The 24,030-nt window shown below is 40.3% G+C and overlaps 1 protein-coding gene across 2 annotated transcripts; it reads right to left on the bottom strand.

Annotated features, from left to right (window-relative positions):
• Positions 1–2,065: 2,065 nt before the first annotated feature.
• UBXN8 (UBX domain protein 8) lies at positions 2,066–23,805 on the bottom strand. Of its 2 annotated transcripts, XM_082680450.1 has the most exons (8): positions 23,703–23,805; positions 20,606–20,728; positions 18,991–19,061; positions 16,634–16,756; positions 14,414–14,551; positions 12,925–12,966; positions 6,143–6,217; positions 2,066–3,352 (listed from the first exon to the last, which is right to left on the bottom strand). In XM_082680450.1, exons 1-8 carry the CDS (start codon positions 23,788–23,790, stop codon positions 3,185–3,187), a joined length of 828 nt encoding a protein of 275 aa, XP_082536576.1. In that variant the 5' UTR covers positions 23,791–23,805; the 3' UTR covers positions 2,066–3,184. The 2 variants fall into 2 exon arrangements, with proteins under 2 accessions (XP_082536576.1, XP_082536577.1); XM_082680451.1 differs by lacking the exon at positions 6,143–6,217.
• Positions 23,806–24,030: the final 225 nt, after the last annotated feature.

Raw genomic sequence — 24,030 nt, 5'->3', positions numbered from 1 at the left:
AATGGCAATAATTCTTTTCTGTAGTCAATACCCTTGGAAATGGATGTGGATGGACAACTGAAAATAGAGCCTGTGATCAGAACAGGTAAATATGGAAATGTTTGGATTTTTTTTCTTTTGCATTTCTATTTGCATTTGAGTCTATTTCAAAGAAGTCTTTGAAAGGAACCCTGATGAAGAGATATCAACACCTAGAGGAACCAAAGAATCTATCCAGAAAAGTAAAAGTCATTCCTAAGGACGTCTTTATATTGTTGGGGGAAATGCCCTGAATATTTCTTGTACTAGTTATTTATTGCCACATAACAAATTTCCCCAAAACACTATAGCTTTACACAATGTGTATTACCTCTCCCACCGTTTCTGAGGGTCCGGAATCCAGGAGCAGCTTAGGTCTCTCATTCGGCTGCAGTCAAGGTGTCAGCCAGGCCTGCAGTCTCTGGATATGATTGGGGCTGGAGGATTCTCTCCAAGCTCACTTGCAGAGCTGTTGGCAGGCGGCTTCCATTGCTTGACAAGGGGTCCTCTCCATCGGGCTGCGAACAGCACGATTCCGTCAGAGTAACTGATGAGACAGAGACAGAGAGAACCAAGAGAGAAGCAGCTGTCCTTTGTAATCTCACCTAAGAAAGGACATATCATTACTTCCATTAATTCTGTTGCTCCTGTGATCAACCCTGGTACATCGCAGGAGGGAACAGCAGGAAGAACAGCGTAAACACCAGGACACAGGGATCACTGGGGCCATCTGGGAGGCTGGCTCCACAGCCCACCCCCTCCCAAGGGACACAAAAGTCTCAACCCACTACGGCATCAGCTCCAAGTCCAGAATCTTACCTACATCAGGTCCAGGTGAAGATGGAACTACGGGAGTATACGTAGCTCGTAAGCCCAGCTCTCAAGCAGCTCCTCCAGATCTGCAGGCCTGTGAATAGAAACGTTATTCCCCCTCCCCTTGCCCAGTATAAATGCCGATCAGACAGCAGGATTCCTGCTCAGAAAGACAGAAAATGAACGGCACACAGAAGTTACTGGTTGGTGAGCACTTCTGAAATCCAGCTGGGCAAAGTGTTAGAAATTCCTTGACTAGAACTCAGTCCTCCTGCCAGGAAATGACTTTCCAACGGCTCTTGACTTGGCCTTCGGAGGCCTTGGACTCACCTTCCGAGTCATTCTTTTACTGGACAGGTTTACAACCGGGCCAAGCCGTTTTCTCAGCTTGCTTCCCAGCAGCAGAATTTGGGGGGTCCAAAGGCCTCTCTTCATTTTCACTTCTTTCAGTCCAAGCTGGCCAGGTTACCGCTGATATATTTTTTTAAACTTTGAATCATCTGTGAGTCTTACTCTGAGGCATCACCTTTGATGTGTCTCAGATCTTAACAAGGGATTTTACATTTACACTCTTGGCTTAATCTTTAGACTGTGCTCTAGATTTAATCTTCACTCTGAAGGCATTTAATTTTGCGTTATTTGGCATCTTGCAAACCAGTGAGCCTGGTTCCTCTTTAAGTCCCTTCTTTAACTTCTCTCTTTGCTCACACATTTTACTATAAGCAGCAAGAAGAAACCACTGGTATTTTCAATAATCTGGTTGGGAATATATTTAGCTAGATCTCTTAATTCGTTAGCTCCATTTTCCACTTCCCACATAACTGCACAAGCCCCGGTGCTGTTGGCAAGCTTCAGTTCCGTGCCACACAGGCCTCTCTCCAGGAGGCTGCCCGCAACACGACTTCTTCCCCCATGTGAGTGACCGGACAGACAGACACCGAGACAGAAGCCACAGTCTTGTATAACCTAATCTCAGAGTGACACACACCGTTTCTGTTCACTTTAATTGGCTGCACAGACCAACCCTGGTACAATGAGGGAGAAGAGCACACTAAGATGTGGCAGCCGGGGGCAGGGATCAGCAGGGACCACCTCGGAGCCTGCTATCACATTTCCTAAGTAGCATAATTACTTGGTAATCGGTTTTTCCAAAATGTCTAAAAATATGAGGTCTTTTGTTCTTTTTTTAATCAATGGCACATGAGCATAGAAAAGTCTGGCAGGACCAGCAGAATTGTAATGTCAGTCATGTTTATTTCTGGGTATTGAGATTATGGGTGATTTTATTTTTGTTTCTGTAACTTGGTTTCCCAATGCTTTTATAATTAATTTATAATCAGATTTTTTTTTCATCTTTTTCAATGTGGAATATTCCAGAGACAAAAAAAGGTAAAGGTTGAGACAACTTATTATTTTCAAACATTTTGTATGAAGCATTACTAGACACTAGGTATTTCTGCAGGGGAAAAAAGGATATAATCCTTGCTTTTAAGGAATTACGTATTTGGGAAGACAGAAACACAGCTATAATACATGTAATAAATTCTACAGAAGAGGAATAAAGGAGCATTAAATAAAGGGCAACACACAGAGGAGCCAACTTAAACTGACTCCTTAAGACAGATGGGAAAGAGAAAGGGCGTGGCTAGAACAAAGAGCCTTTATACCAGCCTTGGAGTTTGGACTTGGCATTACAGTGCGTGGATGCACCATTACAGGAGTCTAAGCAGGGAAATGAAATGACCAGATATATTTTAAAAACTCACCTACACTGGTTTCATTGTTTTATCTTTAAAAATACTGATCCACCTGGAATGTTGTAAATGTTACATTTCAGTGCAAGACAAAATGAAATAAATCTCAAACATTAGTTAACATTAGTACATACAATGTTTACTATCAAAAAGAACTTTAAAGCCTTAAAAGAGCTTTGACACGCCTTCAAAGTTGAATTTCTAGAATTACAGCAGAAAAAACATTCCGGCTGGTAAGACTTTAAAGAGCTTGGCTGAACTGTGAAATGTTCAATGTGGCAAAACAGACGGAAGAGGCAGAAACTGATAAATGGCATCAGCTAGCAAAAATACGAATGAGCGAGCACCTTACTGTATATATTTCTATCTCGTCCTCATTTGGTACACTGTAAGATGGCACACTCCAAAAATTACTATATGCAGAGAGCAGTCCTTTTCTAATCCTTTATGTCCATATGGTTCCATGGAGACCAACATTAAGGTGTTTACTGCCTTGAGTGCAATCAAGGTATGGCATGATTTTAATGTGAATCCTTTATTGTCCTGTAAGGTCATGGCATAACTGATTTCATGGAGGACAGGTGGTTCGCATTTCTTAACTAGTTGCTCTGTTCTTTCTCTTCCACGTTGAGTACAGTATCCACAGTTATTCCTACGTCCTGCAGTGACCAGCCTCTCTCCACTTCCAGAGCCCTTCTGGGAAAGGAAGTGGAAAGGCTGTATAGGGATGTGTGGTACCCAATTTTCATCATCCAGTCAAACAAGACCTAAAAGATAAAAAGCTTAGTTACCAAACACTGTACAAAATTGTGTCCCTCTAGATCACCATAATATTTTACGATTCTTTCATTGTTAAACCATGCCCCTAGGAGTCATGAAACAGAACTTTCATACCTTTCAAAGGAATTTTCAAGAGTTTAAAGGAAAAGAGCATGCCATGAATTTTGAGATGTGAATGACCTTTAATACCTGCTGTTTCAGAGAAGGCCTAGGGACTACTGGCACCTACAGACAGCAGAAGCATTTAACAATTAGGAAAGCCCCAACCAAACAGGAATGGAAAGATTATCCAATAAAAAGGTTAAGAACAAAAGGTTAGCATTTGGGAAAAAAGTCATTTAGATTATAATCTAAGCCAACAGTCCACATCGAAATCACCCAGGAACTGTCACAACAGACATGGCCATGTCCCAGAGACTCTGCCTTTTGATAACCCAATATTCAATGGGCCATCCCTATAAACGTATCACATTTCCTTTCATGAAGATTCCCTTAGTAATTGTCCAAATTTCCACTTATTATTGCCTAAAAATAATGCCTGCTAAAGGATGGTTTGTTGTTCTCAGAGGATGGTGGTGTATCAATTATAGATAATCCCTGACTTCTACCACCATCCATGTACCTACTGATATTCCACGTAATAAATGTGTATTATGTCATAGAGTGTCATAATTTTCCCATACATGAATATGCCTTCTTTTAACCAATCCTTCCATAAACACTTATACCTTTGACCATTTGTCTTATTTCCAAAGAATAAGTTCTCATAAATGGCATTACTGGGCCAAAAGATGTATTTTAAAATATATACTGATAAATTATCCCACAGGAACAGTGGTCTGACTTACATTCACATGAACAATTAATAAGAATCCCTGTTTTCTGCACACACTGCCCCAAACTGGGTACTATTCTTTTTGATCTTTGACAACTTGATAGGTAGAAAACGGGATCCATTTTAATCTGCATTTTTCTGATTCTAAGTGAAGCCTAACATTCCACTGAGGTTTTTTTTTTTTTTTTTGGCTGTGTTTGGTCTCTGTTGCCGCGTGCGGGCTTTCTCTAGTTGTGGTGAGCAGGGGCTACTCTTCGTTGCGATGCGCGGGCTTCTCGTTGCAGTAGCTTCTCTTGTTGCGGAGCACGGGCTCTAGCGTGCAAGCTTCAGTAGTTGTAGCATGTGGGCTCAGTAGTTGTGGCACACGGGCTTAGTTGCTCCGCGGCATGTGGGATCTTCCCAGACCAGGGCTCGAACCTGTGTCTCCTGCATTGGCAGGTGGATTCTTAACCACTGTGCCACCAGGGAAGCCCACTAAGGTATTTCTTTTCCTTGATTTGTATAAGCTCCTTATAGAAAAAAATAACTTTTCCAAATTTTTAACTTGATGAACTTTATAGAATTTAAAAATTTTTATGTAGTCAAATCTGTCAGTATTTTTTTTATGGTTTATAGTATTCTTGACATAGAAGGTTAAATGCAACAGTAAGGATAGAAAATTAGTTAAATAATAACAGAAATTTTTAACACACACATAATATGTTCAAATGCACTTAAAAGTAGAAATACACCCAAATATTAGTAATTGGCTTTGGTGCCGGACTGCAGATTAAAATTTCTTTCTACTTTTCTATATTTTTCAAATTATTGCTAGTGAACACAGTATTGTTTTCAAAAGAAAAAAATAAGTCTATTAGAACAAAAAGAAACAAGCTTTAAAGAATGACCTGAAAACTACATACAAGCAATGGGGTTTACGTTAATAATCCATCAGGGATAATAAGAACAAAGTTAATACCACCTGCTTCCAAAAGCTTTGAAAGCATCTTACCCACCAAGCTGTGAAAATGTAATTAAAACAAAAAACAAATAAAAAAAAAGAACTGAAAAAAATCTGAATGCAAAAATCACAGTTCAAGAAGGCTCAGCATACCTAATTCTCCAAATTTCTTCCACGTAGAGTACATATAAATCCCATTTACCAGGACTTCCCTGGTGGCCCTGTGGTTAAGAATCTGCCTGCCAATGCAGGAGACACAGGTTCGAGCCCTGGTCCGGGAAGATCCCACATGCTGCGGAGCAACTAAGCCCGTGTGCCACAACTACCGAGCCTGCACTCTAGAGCCCACGAGCCACAACTACTGAGCCCATGCACCACAACTACTGAAGCCTGTGTGCTCTAGGGCCCATGCTCCACAACAAGAGAAGCCACCGCAATGAGGAGCCCGTGCACTGCAACAAAGAGTAGCCCCTGCTCGCCGCAACTAGAGAAAGCCCGCACACAGCAACGAAGACCAACACAGCCAAAAAATAAATTTAAAAAGAAAAAAAATCCCATTTATCCTCACCTGATGGGAGTACAGACAATTGAAAACACCTCCTCCCTGCATGGGAATAAACTATTGCCAAATTCAACACAAATATGTCTCCAGGGCTTCCCTGGTGGTGCAGTGGTTGAGAATCTGCCTGCTAATGCAGGGGACATGGGTTCGAGCCCTGGTCTGGGAGGATCCCACATGCCGTGGAGCAACTAGGCCTGTGAGCCACAACTACTGAGCCTGTGCGTCTGGAGCCTGTGCTCTGCAACAAGAGAGGCCGCAATAGTCAGAGGCCCACGCACTGCGATGAAGAGTGGCCCCCACTTGCCACAACTAGAGAAAGCCCTCGCACAGAAACGAAGACCCAACACAGCAAAAATAAATAAATAAAATACTAAACTCCTACCCCCAACATCTTCTTTAAAAAAAAAAAAAAAATTTTCTCCAAATATGATTCTCCTCACCTGTGAACTGCAAGACTTAAAAAACCTTCTCCTCAGGACACGCCCACTTGGACATCGAAGAGCAACAGTCACGACCTGAGGAATAAAAATGTTCAAATGAGAATTTCAACCACTGCTCTTTGCAATTCCAAAACCACTACTCCTACGAAACACCTGTACACGGTTCTAAAAGCTCACATGGAGTTTTGTAGGAATTTAGCTCTGAGAGTTGTACACAAAAATTAAGGTCCAGATAAAATTCACCCTAAACACAGAAATAATTCTTCTAAACCTGAAAAACATCTTCCCACTGATTGAGAAGACCAGTGACAGAGCCTTCCAGAGAGGACACCGAGACGCAAGGCTTCTGTCTGCCAGACAACATCAACACTGCATCTGGGCTCTGAAAGTGACCTACCAAACCAAGAAGATCCAGGGCCACCTCAGAGTCTGCAGACAAGACAAACACTAGACTGGAAGGAAACAAAAAGCTACCCTTTTCACTCCAACACTGTAGGTTGTGCTCCATGCCTACAACATGTGCGCAAATGAGAGACAAGCCTGGAGCCGGTCCTGGTTGCTGGGGCTGCAGGAGACCCTCCTCCTGGGAGCAGCTTTGTCCGTTTTACATGTTGAGTTTCCCCACCATCTTTCCTCTGATAAAAGAGTTAAACAGCTAAAAAGAGCTTGCAATGTGCTAGTATATTAAAGGACACTCTAAGAAGAAAAGAGAGGGACCGAGAGATTATCACACTAAGTGGAGTGAGAAAGACAAATACCATATGATATCACTTGTATGTGGAATCTAAATATGATATAAATGAACTTATGAAACAGAAACAGACTCACAGACATAGAAAACAAACTTCATGGTTACCAAAAGGGAAAGCAGGTACGGGGAGGGATAAATTAGGAGTTTGGGATTAGCAGATACAAACTACTCTATATAAAAGAGATAAACAACAAGGTCCTACTGTATAGCACAGGGAACTCTATTCAATATCCTGTGATAGGGCTTCCCTGGTGGCGCAGTGGTTAAGAATCTGCCTGCCAATGTAGGGGACACGGGTTCGATCCCTGGTCCAGGAAGATCCCACATGCCGCAGAGCAGCTAGGCCCGTGTGCCACAGCTGCTGAGCCTGCGCTCTAGAGCCTGCAAGCCACAACTGCTGAAACTCACACGCGTGGAGCCCATGCTATGCAACAAGAGAAGCTGCTGCAATGAGAAGCCTGTGTACCACAGCGAAGAGTAACCCCCGCTTGCTGCAAATAGAGAAAGCCCACGCCCAGCAACAAAGACCCAACTCAGCCAAAAATAAATAAATAAAGCCAGAAAAAAAAAATCCTGTGATAAACCATACGGAAAATATGAAAAAGAATACGTGTATATATGTATAACCGACTGACTTTCCTGTACACCAGAAACTAACACAACACGGTAAATCAGCTATACTTCAACTTAAAAACAAGAAAAGATGACGATTTAGTTATTAATTCTGATGTTCGTTATTTACCGTTAGGAAACCCTTTACTATGGTCAACATTATCCCAACTGTCTGGGAGTTCTGTTGGCAGCACAGTTTGCAGAAATGGTGGTTTTATAGCAGCACCCACCACCCTTCAGGAAAGCCATGTTAGAAAATATTTCTATTCAAGTAGGTAAGGTGTTTGACTCATACCCAAATCAGTGCAATCTTTAGCTCTGTCACTACTTCTACTAAAGAAAATTTTATAATAAAACAAAGAAATCACAAACTAACAATCACTGATTAAAAGCGAATTATGCTTATTTTTAGAAACAATAAAACTTAACTTTTACAGTGAGGTTTTGTTCGAACTTTAATGCTCTGATAGGATACTTAAAGCCAAATGCTTTAAGAAAAACTAAGGTTAAGATACAGTGAGTCAGGACTTCCCTGGTAGCACAGTGGTTGAGAGTCTGCCTGCCGATGCAGGGGACACGGGTTCATGCCCCGGTCCAGGAGGATCCCACATGCCGTGGAGCGGCTGGGCCCGTGAGCCATGGCCGCTGAGGCTGCGCGTCAGGAGCCTGTGCTCCACAACGGGAGAGGCCACAGCAGTGAGAGGCCCACATACCACAAAAAAACAAAAAAAAATTTTTAAAAATTAAAAAAAAAATACAGTGAGCTAACATTTTCTATTATGATTAAATACTTAAGAGAAATGAACAATCGTTGTTTGAAACCCAGCTACTGTTCTGTCATTACAATTACTGTGAAAGGTGGGTGTACAATTTCTCCTAAGATTACTGACAGTCTAGTGGACTGGCCTATGAATGGGTAAAAGGCCTGGGACACAGTGTAAATTGGAAAGTAAATCACTGTCCCAAACACAGATTATTAAATGAAATCTAAATGAAAAGTAGCAGCAATAATCAAAATGTAGTTCCCTTTAGAATGAAATAAGATAGCATACAATAATGCAAATAGTTGCTATGGTATTATGGTAACAATATGATGATTTACAAAACTGTTTTCAAATTATCTTAAATTCTACACTTATTGTCTTTTCAATTTAAAAGTAGAAGAGTAACATATGGTAACTATTCTATTGTGAATTCTAGACTACCGTGAGTTAATCCTCCCTCTCATTTAAAAAAATCTTACTGTATTATTTTAGAACTCTATGGATAGTTATAATACGAAATACATAACAGGCACTTAAAAAAATCAGGGTATAATGCTTAAGAATTGCATTATGTTTCAGATTCTCCACTCCCTTATCAGAAATTCATGTTAGCCATTAGTTCCCTCATCTATTAGTCTGCTCCTAAGTCCAAGCAGGCTTCCACTATAACACGAATTTTCTCATATGGCTTATTATTATAGAGCCACAGCTACTACATATACAGAAACACACACACACACACACACACACACACACACAGTGAAAACTTCATTCTGTTCTGATAACCTTTAAAATGAATGTTAGTCCCTTCCCGAGCAACAAAGAATTATAAAGATGTCCCTCACAGCCACTACGGAGAACATTATGGAGGTTCCTTAAAAAACTAAAAATAGTGCCCGCTTCGGCAGCACATATACTAAAATTGGAACAATACAGAGAAGAGAAGCATGGCCCCTGCGCAAGGATGACACGCAAATTCATGAAGCGTTCCATATTTTAAAAAAAACTAAAAATAGAATTACCATATGACCCAGCATCCCACTACTGGGCATACACCCACAGAAAACCGTAATTCAAAAAGACACATGCACCCCAATGTTCACTGCAGCACTATTTACAATAGCCAGGTCATGGAAGCAACCTAAATGCCCATAGACAGATGAATGGATAAAGAAGATGTGGTACATATATACAATGGAATATTACTTAGCCATAAAAAGGAAAGAAATTGGGTCACTTGCGGGAACATGGATGCACCTAGAGACTGTCATACAGAGTGAAGTAAGTCAGAAAGAGAAAAATAAATATCGTATAATATCACTTATGTGTGAAATCTAGAAAAATGGTACAGATGAATTGGTTTGCAAGGCAGAAATAGAGACACAGAGAACAAACGTATGGACACCAAGGGGGGAAAGTGGCAGAGGGGTGGGGATGGTGGTGTGATGAATTGGGAGATTGGGATTGACATGTATACACTGATGTGTATAAAATAGGTAACTAATAAGAACCTACTGTATACAAAAATAAAATTCATATATTAAAAAAAAAAGATGTCTCTCAATGGCCTATACGGGAAAAGAATCTAAAAAAGAGTAGATATATGTATAACTGATTCAGTTTGCTGTACACCTGAAACTAACACAACATTGTAAATCAACTATACTCCAATAGAAATTAAAAAAAAAAAAGGCCCTCTATGCTGTGGGTGACACCACACATTTAATGGGCCTAACTAATAAGGAAATAGAGAATTTCCTGAAAATTATAACCTCCAGTATTCCTAAAAGTGAAATTATTCTTTTACATATGGACTCATGAAATAGTTGTGTAGCTTGAGGATTAAAATATATTAGTTATGATGGGGCAAGCTTTTTTTTTTTTTTTTTTTGCGGTACTTGGGCCTCTCACTGCTGTGGCCTCTCCCATTGTGGAGCACAGGCTCCGGACGCGCAGGCTCAGCGGCTATGGTTCACGGGCCCAGCCGCTCCACGGCATGTGGGATCCTCCCGGACCGGGGCATGAACCCACGTCCCCTGCATCGGCAGGCGGACCCTCAACCACTGCGCCACCAGGGAAGCCCCACGGCAAGCTTTATGTATGATGATATATCATGATTATGATACCAGAGCAAAGTTGCAAAGTTGGCCAAATACAAAATGGTACTTTGCAGAAAGCCAGAAACAATATGACTACACAACTTACAAACATCCTAAAATCTTGGGTAACTGTGGCAAAGCACTCATTGCCTACTCCAAGTGTGCCTTTTTAGCTTTGAAAACACTTCTTTAGGGTGATAGGGTAAAGGATGGGTTAGAAAGGCACACTCCCCAAACTAGAATGCTTTCTTTTTCTTGTTTTTAACTTTGATGATGATGATGACACTCCACACTTAAGGTCTACTTTCACTATTAGGAAACAGTCAATCACAAGGGAGGGGAAAAGCCAGGCAGATGTCCAGAGGGACCAGGCTAACTGCCCAGAAACAGGTCATTAGATCAAGAGTAGGATAACAAGGTCAATGAGAACAGGAGCGTTATTGAAAGAGGGACTGCGACACTGAGAGTCATGCAAGGAGGTAAAACTAATGGCTGGTGAATGGTTAGCGGGAATTAGGAATTTATGCTTTGAATTCTTAGAAATCTATGAGCAGTAGCAACTGCACAGGTGGAAAATGCCTTGCCCAATGATGATTCTAATAGAATCAAAATCTTCCAATACTTATTTGCTTTTCTTGATTAGTGTAGAATACACTGTAAAAGTATCAACCAGTATCAACTATATATTAGCAGCACTCTTCATAAAGCTTCATTACATAATATAAAGTTGCTTGTACCTCATTAATACTATATATATACAGTGCATTTAACTATATATATACTATATATACGGTGCATACGTTTAACATGTGATTTTCAGGTAACAACTATTTACCTTAATTTTGTTGACTTTATTAACCAAGAAAAGAGCAAAGAGGGCCAAAAATCAGAGCAGAGCCAGAGGAAGAGCAAACAGGAGCAGGGAGAAGAAAACAGGGATAGTACTGCTCCTAGCGAAAATAAAGGCAAAGTTCTGGCACAGCCAGAGGGCCAGGGCTCTCCCAGCAGGGACCTCGGAGACTCCTGCCTGTGGCTTCAGCTTCAAGTGAGGAGACGGGATGAGATCTCAGTTAGGTTCATTCCAGCTCTAAAATTCCATTACTCTGACATACACTTTACTAAGTGTAGCACAAAATGTCATCTACCCAGTATGGGAAAAGGGTAGAAAAGAAACAAAGTGGAATAACTATGAATAACTCTTATAAAGAGGAGAGCAACATCAAATGCCTCTGGGTGGAGGTCTCCTGAGGTCTCCTAAAAGGGCACAGACCTGAGATTCTGAAGAACACTGTCCTTCTACCTATAATCACAAAAAGGTACAATTTCAAAGGATTCACTGACAACCTGAATGTCTGTCATCACCTTTGGTGACAGACTGCTGTCCTGCAGGAGTAACATCACGTGCTTTAAAGCCCCAGTAACTTCTTAAAAGGTGTTCCCTGTCAACCTGAGCTGTACTTAATCACTCCTGTATTGTAAGTGTTTATTATGGATACCAACCCAGAGCTTAAGGAGAGGTGAGGGTGCAGGAGGCTCAGGACAAACATGTCATGGGTATGGATTTGATGGGTGTAACAGGGAGGAATTAGACGTTTGGTTTTTCCTTAAATTGAGTTTCTCCCGGGGACTGTGATTCTCCTGAGGATTGATCGCACACTTCATTGTCTCTATTTCTGTATGACTTTCAGATTTTCCTCAGACATCCAAAATACTAAACTTAAATGTTGCAAATGCGTTGACAAAAAAGAGACCCTCCTATGGCTTTCATGGCTGTCTCAAAAATGGTTTTCAGGGAGTGTAACAGCTGCTGAGCCTCAGGAAATGGAAAACCATCCAGCTCTCCTTTGCCTAAGCCACTTCGTGGTTTTAAAGACACGTGTTCCCGTACATTGGAGACTGTCTGAAACTGAGCTGGGCAACCGCAGGAAGGCAGCATAGATTATGACAAAGTTGGGCAGAGGGCAGCTCAATGCAGCGGGGCGGGGGCTCAGTCCAACCCCGCTGTGCAAACACCAAACCAGCCTTCAATTCTAACACCTACAAAGTAGCTGCTTTCTTCATTTTCTCTTTAAGGGGAAAACTACAATTTGAAGTCATCTGCCTATTTTGATTCTGTTTTAATAGGTAACTCATTTGCTGACCTAAAGTTTTGGAAAAGCCCGAGTATCCTATCTCTGCCTGATGAAGTGGGAGGGCTTTGAAACACAAGCTCGGCAGACAGCAGGCTTCCAAAATAGGACTCACGATGAGGAGTTTGATATTACCCCATATCAAAACAAGGTCTAATCATAGTGCAGTCACATAAGCACTGTGCTGTCTCTCCTCTCTAAACCCAAATTTATTCATTTATTTTTTGGCCACACCTCACGGCCTGTGGGAACTTAGTTCCCCCATCAGGGATCAAACCCAGGCCCCAGCAATGAAAGTGCCGAGTCCTAACCACTGGACCACCAGGGAATTCCCATCTAAACCCAAATTTAGATAAAATGTACTTACTTGATATTAAAGAAAATAGAAAATATATTTAATTTTCAAAGAGAAAAAAAATAAGCTTACTTCTTCAGCTATTTCAGGAGGTTCCTCAGGTAAATCAAGAACCTAAAGAAAAATAAGTATTTAGTAACAGGAATGTAAACAGTCTGAAGAAGAAAAAAATAATCTCAACATGAAGAGTTCCTTTCGATACAGTGTTTGGACATATCTATCCTTAATGAAATATTTTCTTTTAATATATATTTATAAAACATTTACAGTGAGAACGAGACTCACTTAATAAACATTTTTGGATAAGCAACTTTGTGCTAACAGTAGATCATAAAAGCAGGATTTGAGACGATAGCTACCATCTATACACATTTAAAGAACTCCGTGTTTATGATGTTCCAAGACATCATACAAAAATGTACTACTTACAGAAACAGAGGGTAAATATTAATTAAGTTCAATAAGACCCCCAAATTATTTTGGTTCATACATATACACAGTAAGATGAGTGCATATTTATTTTTCTTCACCAGCATCTTCTAGGGGACTGGATAACCACCATTCACTTTGGTTGCTTTCATGATTTACTCATGATTCCCTATTTCTGTTAATCTATTAAAAAAACAGATGTACGGACCATTTTCTCTCATTAAAACACTTGTTATGAACAATTTCACCTCCCCTCCGGGATGCTTTTTATTTTTTAATACCATAGATTCCATGTTTTATAACATTTTGTCTAACAAACATTAACTGCATTTATTAAATAAACCATTTGTTTTTCTTTGGTATAAAAAGCATATGTGACAGTCAACCGAAGGTTACCATCAACATGAGATAATCTGTGCTATTAACAAAAAGCAAAGAATCTTGAAATTTTAATTAGTCCTATGGACTAAATGTTAGACATAGTTCAATGATCTGATTCTTACTCTCAAGCTCCATGAAGGGACCAGGAAACCTCAGACTGAAAAGCAATATGTTAGAAACTACTTTTAGGGACTGGATAGCCTACTAGCTTTCCCTAAGACTCAATAAAAACAGACTTATTTCAACCTCAACCAGCTCCAAATTATAGTCAACTTAGGGATTAAAGATTTGAAAGAAAAAAAGGACTGATAAACCTGGGCATCATTCCAAAGTGAACAGTTGCTAACTCATTCCCTAGAAGGGCCGCTGAGAACAGTGATACACTCATGTTAATAATACGAGCCGCTCACTAAATATGACGTCATTGTGTCTTACCTACCCATAGGAATATTTCCCTTCGTAAACATAATATTTTTCATTTCTATATAATTTAATTACTTCCTCAAAAAGAACTATTTTCTAAATTTATCACCATTTATCTTCCTAGATTCCTTCTAAAGTTTGGCTCAGAACATTAATATTAAACAGGAAAAGTGATTCTTAATGAAGCTGAAGCTTAATGAATCCAGATGGAGACACCATCGGATTAAAAGCCAGTCCTAATCTTCCCTCAGTATAACACTTTCACCCACAGAACAATACTCTTACTGCACGCGGATACAGCTCAGTGAGCAGGCATTAAGTAATGAACCTCCTTCTGCGTGGGCTGTTCAGCGGGTGGTGAAACTTTGGTTACAGGCTTAGGCAAGTTCCGTCTCTTTGCTGCTTCTCTGTTTGATGTTTCAGAAGATGTCTGACTCTCACTTTCAAGCACCAAATCTTCATCACCCTGGTCAAAAACAAGACAAGTTCTAAAGAGATGTTCTCTATCGACTTTATTCTATTCACAATGGTTATTTCTTTTACCCTGATGGCATTTCAGTAAAAACAATATAATTAAGTTATTATTAGACCCAGAAATTTAAAGCATTATCTCCTTAGACCAAAAAAACATGGAACTTAACTAACGTCTCATAGAAACCACCCTGATCCAGCTCTGGGGCTCCCTCTGATAGTACAAGGCTGAGAGGGACCATTCCATTTTAATTGACCCCTAAGTTTTTCAGTAAGAAGAAAGAAGAAAACCTGAATATCCTTTCCTCCCTGCAGTAAAGGAAGCAAAGCAGTGCAAGAGATTGTGTCTTTAAAAGGCTGTGAAAATAGAACATGTGTGTAAAAACACAGGTCTATGCACGTGACCAGGCAATACTTCCATAGCTGCGTGTGGCCCTAGTATCTTGTTATATATAAATATCTTTTAGCTCTCAAATTCAAACTTTGATCTTCCATTTGAATTAATCACTTTAGGAGGGATAGGATTTTATTCCAGAAATCTTAAAGATTACTTTTTATTATCTATTAAAACCTTTTCCTTAGCAAGATAATTCACTTAAATGTCAAAGTCTCAAATATATACTTATTAATTCAATAATGCCTTTCTTCTATATGTACTGACCTTTGAAAAGTTCTCTTTATCAAACTAAAAATGGGCACCATTTTGGTGGGCTGTTTACCCCATTCCTTTATCCTAAGAGAATTTGTTGGAAGGAGCATGGGGCATGGGAGTCAAGAGATATTGATACTAGGGCTTCCCTGGTGGCGCAGTGGTTGAGAGTCTGCCTGCCGGTGCAGGGGACACGGGTTCATGCCCCAGTCCGGGAAGATCCCACATGCCGCGGAGCGGCTGGGCCCGTGAGCCACGGCCGCTGAGCCTGCACGTCCAGAGCCTGTGCTCCGCAACGGGAGAGACCACAGCAGTGAGAGGCCCGCGTACCGCAAAAAAAAAAAAAAAAAAAAAAAAAAATATTGAGATATTGATCCTGAACAATTAACTGGCCAAACTTAAGCCGCCTCACTGCAAAACTAGGGGCTGGATCAGCAATGGGTACACTTTCCTTCCTAGAGTCTCAGGTCATAACACCAACAGTCTGCTCGCTCCCTGACTTTCTTTTGTCTCCATTAATTAGGTTAAAATATATACTAGTAGTACCATGGAGACATAGCCTAAAAGCAAGGGGCAGAATGACTAATTCACACCGTGACCGTTTCAGAAAGAAACGTGGCAGGCTAAGGTCAGGCTGTCAATGTCTAACATACAAAACTAACAAGACAAATGCAACTCAGAAGTGAAGTCACTACATAGAGTAGTTGCATTTTATGTTGCCGTCTTTCACATTAATTTCATTACCCACGCTTGATTGTTTTATGACATATTTACCATTACGAAATGAACACAAACACTCTGCTTCACTGTCAGAATCCTGTTTACCTCTACTGGATCATTTTCTTTACAAAATGGTGAAAGGTGCAGTATAAACAGAAAGCAAAAGAAAATAAAACAAAAAAACCAAAAATGTCTTTGGGACAGAAAGGATCTTACACAAAAAGTCTGCGGCCAGTTCTAAAACCGAATTCCTTTATGAATAGCCTTTTTTTCTCTGTAAGAAAACTTAACATTGTAAATATCCATTAGCAAATGACAAAATTCATACTCAATGCCAAAGGAAAAAAGAGTCAAAGGTCAATTTGGCTTTAAAAAAACAAAGCTAAACATGATGAATATTACGAGAGCTTATAATACCTTAGAGATCGGAATTCCCTCAAATGAAAGATGTGATTTGGTCAACAGTTTTCTCAAAGACTGCCTTCTGTTAGAGCTTTTTGAGAATCTAAGTTATATACTCTTTAGACATCAAAAACCACTTAAACACTTGTGACATACTAATATGCTAAATAAAAACTGATATACAATCATTATAAATAAAGACTCCTAAAAAATAGACTGGACTAATCATTTGTAATTTTTTAAAAATCAATACGTGCTAAAGAAAACATAAGCAGTAGCAGAATTCAAAATATAATATTTTCTAACCCCAAGTTTATGACCATGGCTTAACTTCCAGGTTTCACCCGTCATACGATAAAAGCGTTCTTCCAGCTTTTTCAATTTCATTTCCTGGTGTGGTTTTAGAACATTCTCTATGTATCTGCTGGCCTGTTCCAAAAAACATAAATTAGGTGGTGTTACTATACATTAACATTCCTAAGATCTTATTTACATTGTCTATAATGTTGTAAATAAGAACCAAGTAAGAAACGGTGTTTTCACACTAATTCAATTTTGCCAAAAAAGCAACATCCTCCACTTCTGCATCACTCTCTAAAAATCTGCATTCGTGTTTAATGCAAATAAAAACAAATGTTCTACACTTCTGCTTGTATGGCAGTGTACCTATATATCCTTCAACGTGTTTTCAATGCAACAAAAAATTTACGAGGGGCTGGAATACAAAGATGTAGAGGACAAGGCCTTTGACTTCCAGGAACTTAAACCCAAAGCTGTTTGCTCACGGCATGATGCCTAAGGCATGAACTGGTTTGGAAGAGCATTAATTAAATGTTGCTCGATCATGGTAAAGTAGAAAATATTTTTAGACTCAAAAGACATGGAGATTCTGGTTTTAAGATGACAGAGTGAAATTATTTCTGCCTCCCCTGCCTCTTGAAAAATCACCCCAAAACAACCAAGGGAACAAGAAACAGAAACCCTAATTCCATCACCAATGAAAAACAGAGAAACACTATAACCCCCAAACCACTATATGTAAGGACAGATAGAGGAATGATAACTGATCTGAGTGAGAAAACTGCAACCTAGGTGCTTGCAAAGGATGACAGCAACAGGAAGCCAGCCGTGCACGCCACAGACTGGAACAGCTCAGGAAGAGAGACACCAGGTTCCCTGGCGGGGACACAGGGTGAGGGGCAGAGCTAATATTGGGGGTGTCGGAGGAAACCATGCATCAGCCAAGTGTTACCAACCTGAGTTCTGGGACTCTAATCAACAGAGTTGGTAAGAAGCCAGGTGAGAAATTCAGGCGACGTTTTACTGGGACTCCTGCTGCAGCACCTGGGAGCGGGAACAAGCAGCAGGTTCCCTTGCTCACTCCCTGGGGCAGGGGGGTGAGCTGGTCCCTTAAATAGGGTGAGGCGAGGCCTGGAGGGGCGCTTAGGTGGCCTGCCCACCCCCATGGTGGTGCTGTGTGCAGGGGTCACGAGCAGTACCCTGCTTCTGCTCCTGGCACCTCAGGAGACGCAGTTGGATTTTGGCCTTTTTGTATCTTATTGTTCATAATTTGTCCCATTGCACAGGCATGCTGTTATGTTTAGTCCCTTATAGTTTCTTTGTATTCTGTTGCTTTGTCCAGGGGCAAGAACTGCAGTAAAGGGTCCCAGGTCCCAGCCTGTCTCACAATGAGTTTGTACTGAACCAAGGATTAGGACTATTCCAATTCCTTGCATCTGAGTTTCTTAAAGAAAACGGGGGAAAATTATAAAAGAGTTATTGGACCCCCAGACCCACTACTCTACCACACATCCAGGCATGAAGGTTTATTCTCTGGGAATATGAACCAGAAAGGTTGCTGAGTCACAGATCCAGGCCTAGTGGAGGGCAGGAATGCAAACTAAAACAGAAAGAGCACATGAAAATGCACCCACTGGAAGGTGACACTCCCCAGCCCTTCCCAACTTGACTCAGATTGCTGGCAGCCAGGCCTTAAGAGCCTCCCCCGCCCCCCCCCACCCCCCGCCCAACCTGGGAGAATGGAGATGCATTGTCTAGAGGAGGTGAATTGCAAAAGAGAAACCCAGAGATACTGACAAAGCTAACTTACTCCTCAGTAACCCTACAGTTAAATTGGTGTCTACCCTATATCAGCAGACAACCCATCAAGCTTTGCTCCCATACACAGAAATTCCAATTAGCTTGATCTTCCTTTTTCTTTGAAGTAAAACACAAAGCTTGATGAAATTTTACAAATACTTACACCAACAGTTAGCTTTTAGTGTACGATTCTTAAACTGAAAGGACGGAGCCAAGAATTACCAGATAATTAAGGAAAGCCTCCGACGCGAAAAATGGAGACTAGAACTAACAAACAGAAAAAGGGAACCTGAAAAACCACACTGGAATTTTGAGGATAATGGTGCAATACTTCAGAATTCTAATGATTTTCAACCTGTAATTCTTTACCAAATCATATTCTAACTGCCACTGAATATTCTAACTGCCACTGAATTATACACTTTAAGATGGTCATGTCATGAGAATTTGACCTCAATAATAAAAAAATCTGAACACAAACACATAAAGCAACAGACCTAAATTTAAAATGCCCCAGACATTTTTGTATTCTCTTTATATACTCTCTGAAACGTATGCTTTACCTTTTCACCCTGTGCCTCTTGCTGTTTTTTCCTCACAAGTTTTTGCCTTTTCTCATTCTTCTCTTCTTCTTCTAAGACATCAAAACATATAAGTACTTTTTAATTCCCAAGTATCAGTATGTTGAATGTTATTTTCTCTGAAAATCTTCTGTAGATCTTCACATTTTGGGAGAGAAAAGCCTTCAAAAAACAGACTGTATTTTTCAAATAATGAAAACGAGATACACACAGACAGTTGAAACAAGGAAATCTGCAAGAAATTTGTTTCTGTAAGAAAAGGTCTATTCTGAAAACAAAAATTCTCTGACATGTATTGTGTGTTACAGTTTTGGTGAGGAGCCTTCAAGAATAACGATGGGGCTTCGCTGGTGGCACAGTGGTTAAGAATCCACCTGCCAATCCAGGGAACACGGGTTCATGCCCTGGTCCAGGAAGATCCCACATGCCACGGAGCAACTAAGCCCATGCGCCAGAACTACTGAGCCTGCGCTCTAGAGCCCGCGAGCCACAACTACTGAGCCCGTGCCACAGCTACCAAAGCCCGAGCGTCTAGAGCCTGGGCTCCACAACAAGAGAAGCCACTGCAATGAGAAGCCCGTGTACCGCAACAAAGGGTAGCCCTGCTCACCGCAACTAGAGAAAGCCCGCGTGCAGCAACGAAGACCCAATGCAGCCATAAATAAATAAATAAAATTTAAATAAATAAATAAACAGTAAAACAGAACATAATGCACCAAATTCACTATTGGCAAGCTTCTTTCTAATAGGATATAAGAATGTATACATTAGTTTCAGGATTCATCTGTTCTGAGGTGAACTACAATATTGTTTTTTGTTTTGTTTTTTAAATAAATTTATTTACTTATTTATTTTTGGCTGTGTTGGGTCTTCGTTGCTGCATGCAGGCTTTCTCTAGTTGCAGTGAGTGGGGGCTACTCTTTGTTGCGGTGCATGGGCTCTAGGCACGCGGGCTCAGTAGTTGTGGCACACAGGCTTAGTTGCTCCATGGCATGTGGGATCTTCCCGGACCAGGGCTCGAACCCGTGTCCTTTGCATTGGCAGGCGGATTCTTAACCAATGCGCCACCAGGGAAGTCACTACAATATTGTTTTAAAAGGCTTCTAACACAAACTTTTACTTACCACAAAACAAAACAAAAATAAGAACAAGCATGGTTTCCTAAAATTAAGAGCACTTAACTATACATACGATATAAGTGAGTAAATAAAAACTGCCAGAATGGAATGAAAAATAAATTATCTTTAACTCTTAATCTTAACGATAGATAGTTACCATTTGTAGAACAGTTTACAAGCTGTACGTACCGAACAGCAGTTAAGCTGCACAAACACACAGACAATTTAAAATTAGCAAATGTGCAGAAATGCTATAGTTTCAAATGTATATACAAGAAAAAAGTATAATTTCTCATAAAAATATTGGGATTTATAGCCTATCCAAAGTTGTAACTAAAGTTGTAATGATTACTCTACCTTGAAATTACACAGCACAAATGAATGGTAAAATGATTCTTATTGTGCAAAGTTCTAGAATAAATAAAGGAAAGAAATTTCGGTAGAAAAGTATAAAAGGGTAGCATAAACAATAAACTTACCTTTCAGATAAACTTGGGAAGATTTAAACGAGTTAACCCATGAGGTAGTCACAGAAATAATTAATGTAAGGAGAGTAAGCAGTAAGAAAATCCGGCCACACAGCAAAATTAGATCTTTGATTCCTTATAAAGGTTAAAGAAAAATACAATTAAAATTCAAAACATTTTTCTTGATACTAGGTATTAACACATTAGAAGATCATTTGTACTGGAAAAGTACAGTAAAAGTTAAGGTATGCAACTGTCTTAAAATTTTTCATATAGTCTCCTTTGGGTGCCAAAATTCATAATGACTGTCATTACCAGAGCAAGTTTTCAGAAAATGATTCTAGAACATCTTATGTCTCAGGAATATAAGTAGAATTCGAGTGATTGGCTACATTATAAATATATGACTATCAATAATGCATAAATTCTGGTTTCCCTTCTTCCCAGAGAAGGGAAGAAAATTATCCACATAATTGGGAATTAAATTGTGATGGTATCATCTTATCAAATTCTACTTCTATTTAAAAATAGTCACTCTCACTGAAACAGCAAATTCTTATTTCTGACAGTTAAATTATGCAACTCTGTACTTCTCTATTTCTCAATATTTATTCTATCATATGTAAATAAAATTACTAGATACATGTTTGCCTAGAAAAAAAGTAAAAAATTTGGTTTTGTATTACCTTAAGAACCAAGATGAAAATTAATCAGCAGAAATGTAACAAGTACCTACTTTGTGTAATACAACTTGCCAAATGGTGAGGGAGTGTAGATATAAAGTAGGATAAAAAATGGTTTCTACCCTCCAGGAATTTTTAGTTTTGTTTTATAATTCTCAAAAGTTACCAGACAGACGTACAGAGGAACCATCTTACCAATGTGATGGGGGCTGGCAGTTAGCCAATTAACTGAAAATTAAAGAAGGAATTATATATACAGACTTAATTTTTAACTGAAAACATATATATATATATATAATCCTTTTTTTAAAAAAAAGTAGTTTAAAGTTGTTTAGCGAAGTTTTTTTTTTTTCTTTTGCATTACAGCCCTTCCAACCTTTGCCAGCATTACTACTGATTCAGGTATTGCTCAATATGACACAAGATTAAATCTCAGGTAACTGTGGTCATTTCAAAAGTAATTTGACACCTAGAGTATTGGTATTTAGAGAAACGGTTGTGTTATAGGATTTATGTTCCATATATTGCTTTTTGTTCTAGCAAGCAAGCAATTTCAAATGTCATATGTGAATACAAAAGAACTAGATTAATGTGTGCACCTCTCAATTAAAAATTTTTAAAAGTAAGTTGAGGTGTTTTGTTTTGCTTTGTTTATACCTATTCTCAAGAGCCCATATGCAGGGCACTTCAAAGGATAACAAACGTGAGGAACCAGCATTAAAGTATTTAGCTTAAGTACAAGTAAAAATGTATCAGCAATGAAGGCTTTTACAGAGTAGAAAAAGACAGGAATCATTTTTCAATGCATGTCCAAAAATATAGCCCAGGTGAATGAACACTCCTCTTCCCTTTTAATTCAATAGGAGGAGGAGGAGGGGAGAAGGGAGAGGAGGGGAGGAGGAGAGGAGGGGAGGAGAGGGAGGAGGGGGAGGGGGGAGGAGGGGGAGGAGGGGGAGGAGGGGGAGGAGGGGGAGGAGGGGGAGGAGGGGTCTCTGCTCTCAGGAAGTACGTTCCTCTGTGGTCAGAGCTGATCATGTGAACAGATCTCCTGCTGCAACCCTGAGTAAACACCTTCTCATTGACTAGTGACTCAAATATTAGTGCAAAGTAGAAGATTCTAGATGAGCAGAGTAAGGGTGAATTCTTTAAGGTAAGGGAGCAGGTAAATTCTGGAATAAGTGTGAGTTTAACATTTCTGTATATCATTTGGATAAAGGTCTTGTTAGATTCCAATACTGCTTGAGACTTCTGGAGAATCTCTGTAGATTTTTTGAAAAGCATTTTAATTTCTTATTTCAAGCAACATTCTGGGTACCTGACTTCTTGGGGGGTAGGGAGAAAGAGAGGAAATATACAAAGCTCGGTTTCATCACAGTCTCTAATTTTAGGACTGAGTTTAAAGAGGGAAACAGACATGTAAACTGATCAATAATATGTCCAAAAATGAACTGATTCTCCACTGGTCCACCAGTTTCCTTTCAGTTTTTCCTTTATCACTGGCACCACCAATGACTTGCGGTTGTTCAACTCCACATGTAGGAGCCATCCTTGAATCTCCTTTCCCTCACCCGAATCATTAATCCATCAACAAATCCTAGTTGGCTAATATCCCAAATCTGTGCACATTTCACCTCCTCTGTTATCCTAGTCAGGCCAACCATCAAACAATCATCACGACTTCCCTACTTCAGAAGCCTAAGATGCCTTGCAGCTTCCTACAAAACATTCTGCACACAGAACCCAGTGACCTGTTTTAAAACCTTAGGTAAGTCCCTTAACCTCCCTATATCTCAGTTTCCTCAACTGTAAAAAAGGGATTATAATAGTACCCACCCTCTGATTGTAAAGCGGATTAGATGAGGTAATGAATAAACACTTAGACTTTGGTTTACAGTACGTGCTAAATGAATGTTTCTACCTTGAGCCAATCTCCCTCTTAAGTCAGTCTCCTTGATCCAGCCTCAATTTTCTTCATCCTTTTCCTCCAACGCATCACAATTCCTTTGTCTGGAATGTTTTCTCCCGGCTTTTCAAAGTGGTGGTTCCTATCATCATTTAAATCTCTGCTTAAATTCCTCAGTAGGCCTACATCACATCAACCTGTTTATTTCCTCTTGAGCATTCAACACAATTTGAAAGCCGTGTATATGCTTGTTCATGTGCTTTCTGCCTCAGTCCCCTTTCACGCAAAACCTCGCCAGATCTGGAGAGATTTTTTGCGCCAAGGTGAGTCGGCTTCACCAAGGCGGCGGAAGTCTCGCTCCCCCCAAGGACCCGCGCCGGAAAACGGAGGCAGGCGCGGTGCAGCCTGGGAATCGTAGTCAAAGCTGCCTAGAGGGGACGCGGCTGGGAAACGGAAATTCTACGCAACGTTCACAGGACCGTCACCTGGGTATGAGCACCAAGAGGGAAAAGCCAACACTTACCCAGATCTGGGCTCCCACGCTGGAGCTCCAAACACAAGAGCGGGAGAGCAGCAAGGAGGAAAACGCCAACAACGCCACGAGAAGCCATAGTGGAGGGCGCCCCGCTTCCGGGCGGAAGGCCCGCCCCTTCCGGTTTCTCCTCCCTTGGAAGGTGGAGTGGAGAAGCCCTGCCTAAGGGAGGAATTTGGGGAGACAGCTAGACTCTAAAGTCAGGTCGTTGGTCGGACTGAGAGAAGACCAGGTTTTTGAACTAATAATCTGTAGCCTTAGAACAAATGCAGGTCACCTTCTCACGTCACGTGATGTCCAGGGGAGACGGCCTTGCTGG

The sequence above is a fragment of the Grampus griseus genome (assembly GCF_964374135.1).
Source record: "Grampus griseus genome assembly, chromosome: 21".
Lineage (NCBI taxonomy): Eukaryota > Metazoa > Chordata > Mammalia > Artiodactyla > Delphinidae > Grampus > Grampus griseus.
This window is presented reverse-complemented; position numbering and strand designations above follow the sequence as displayed.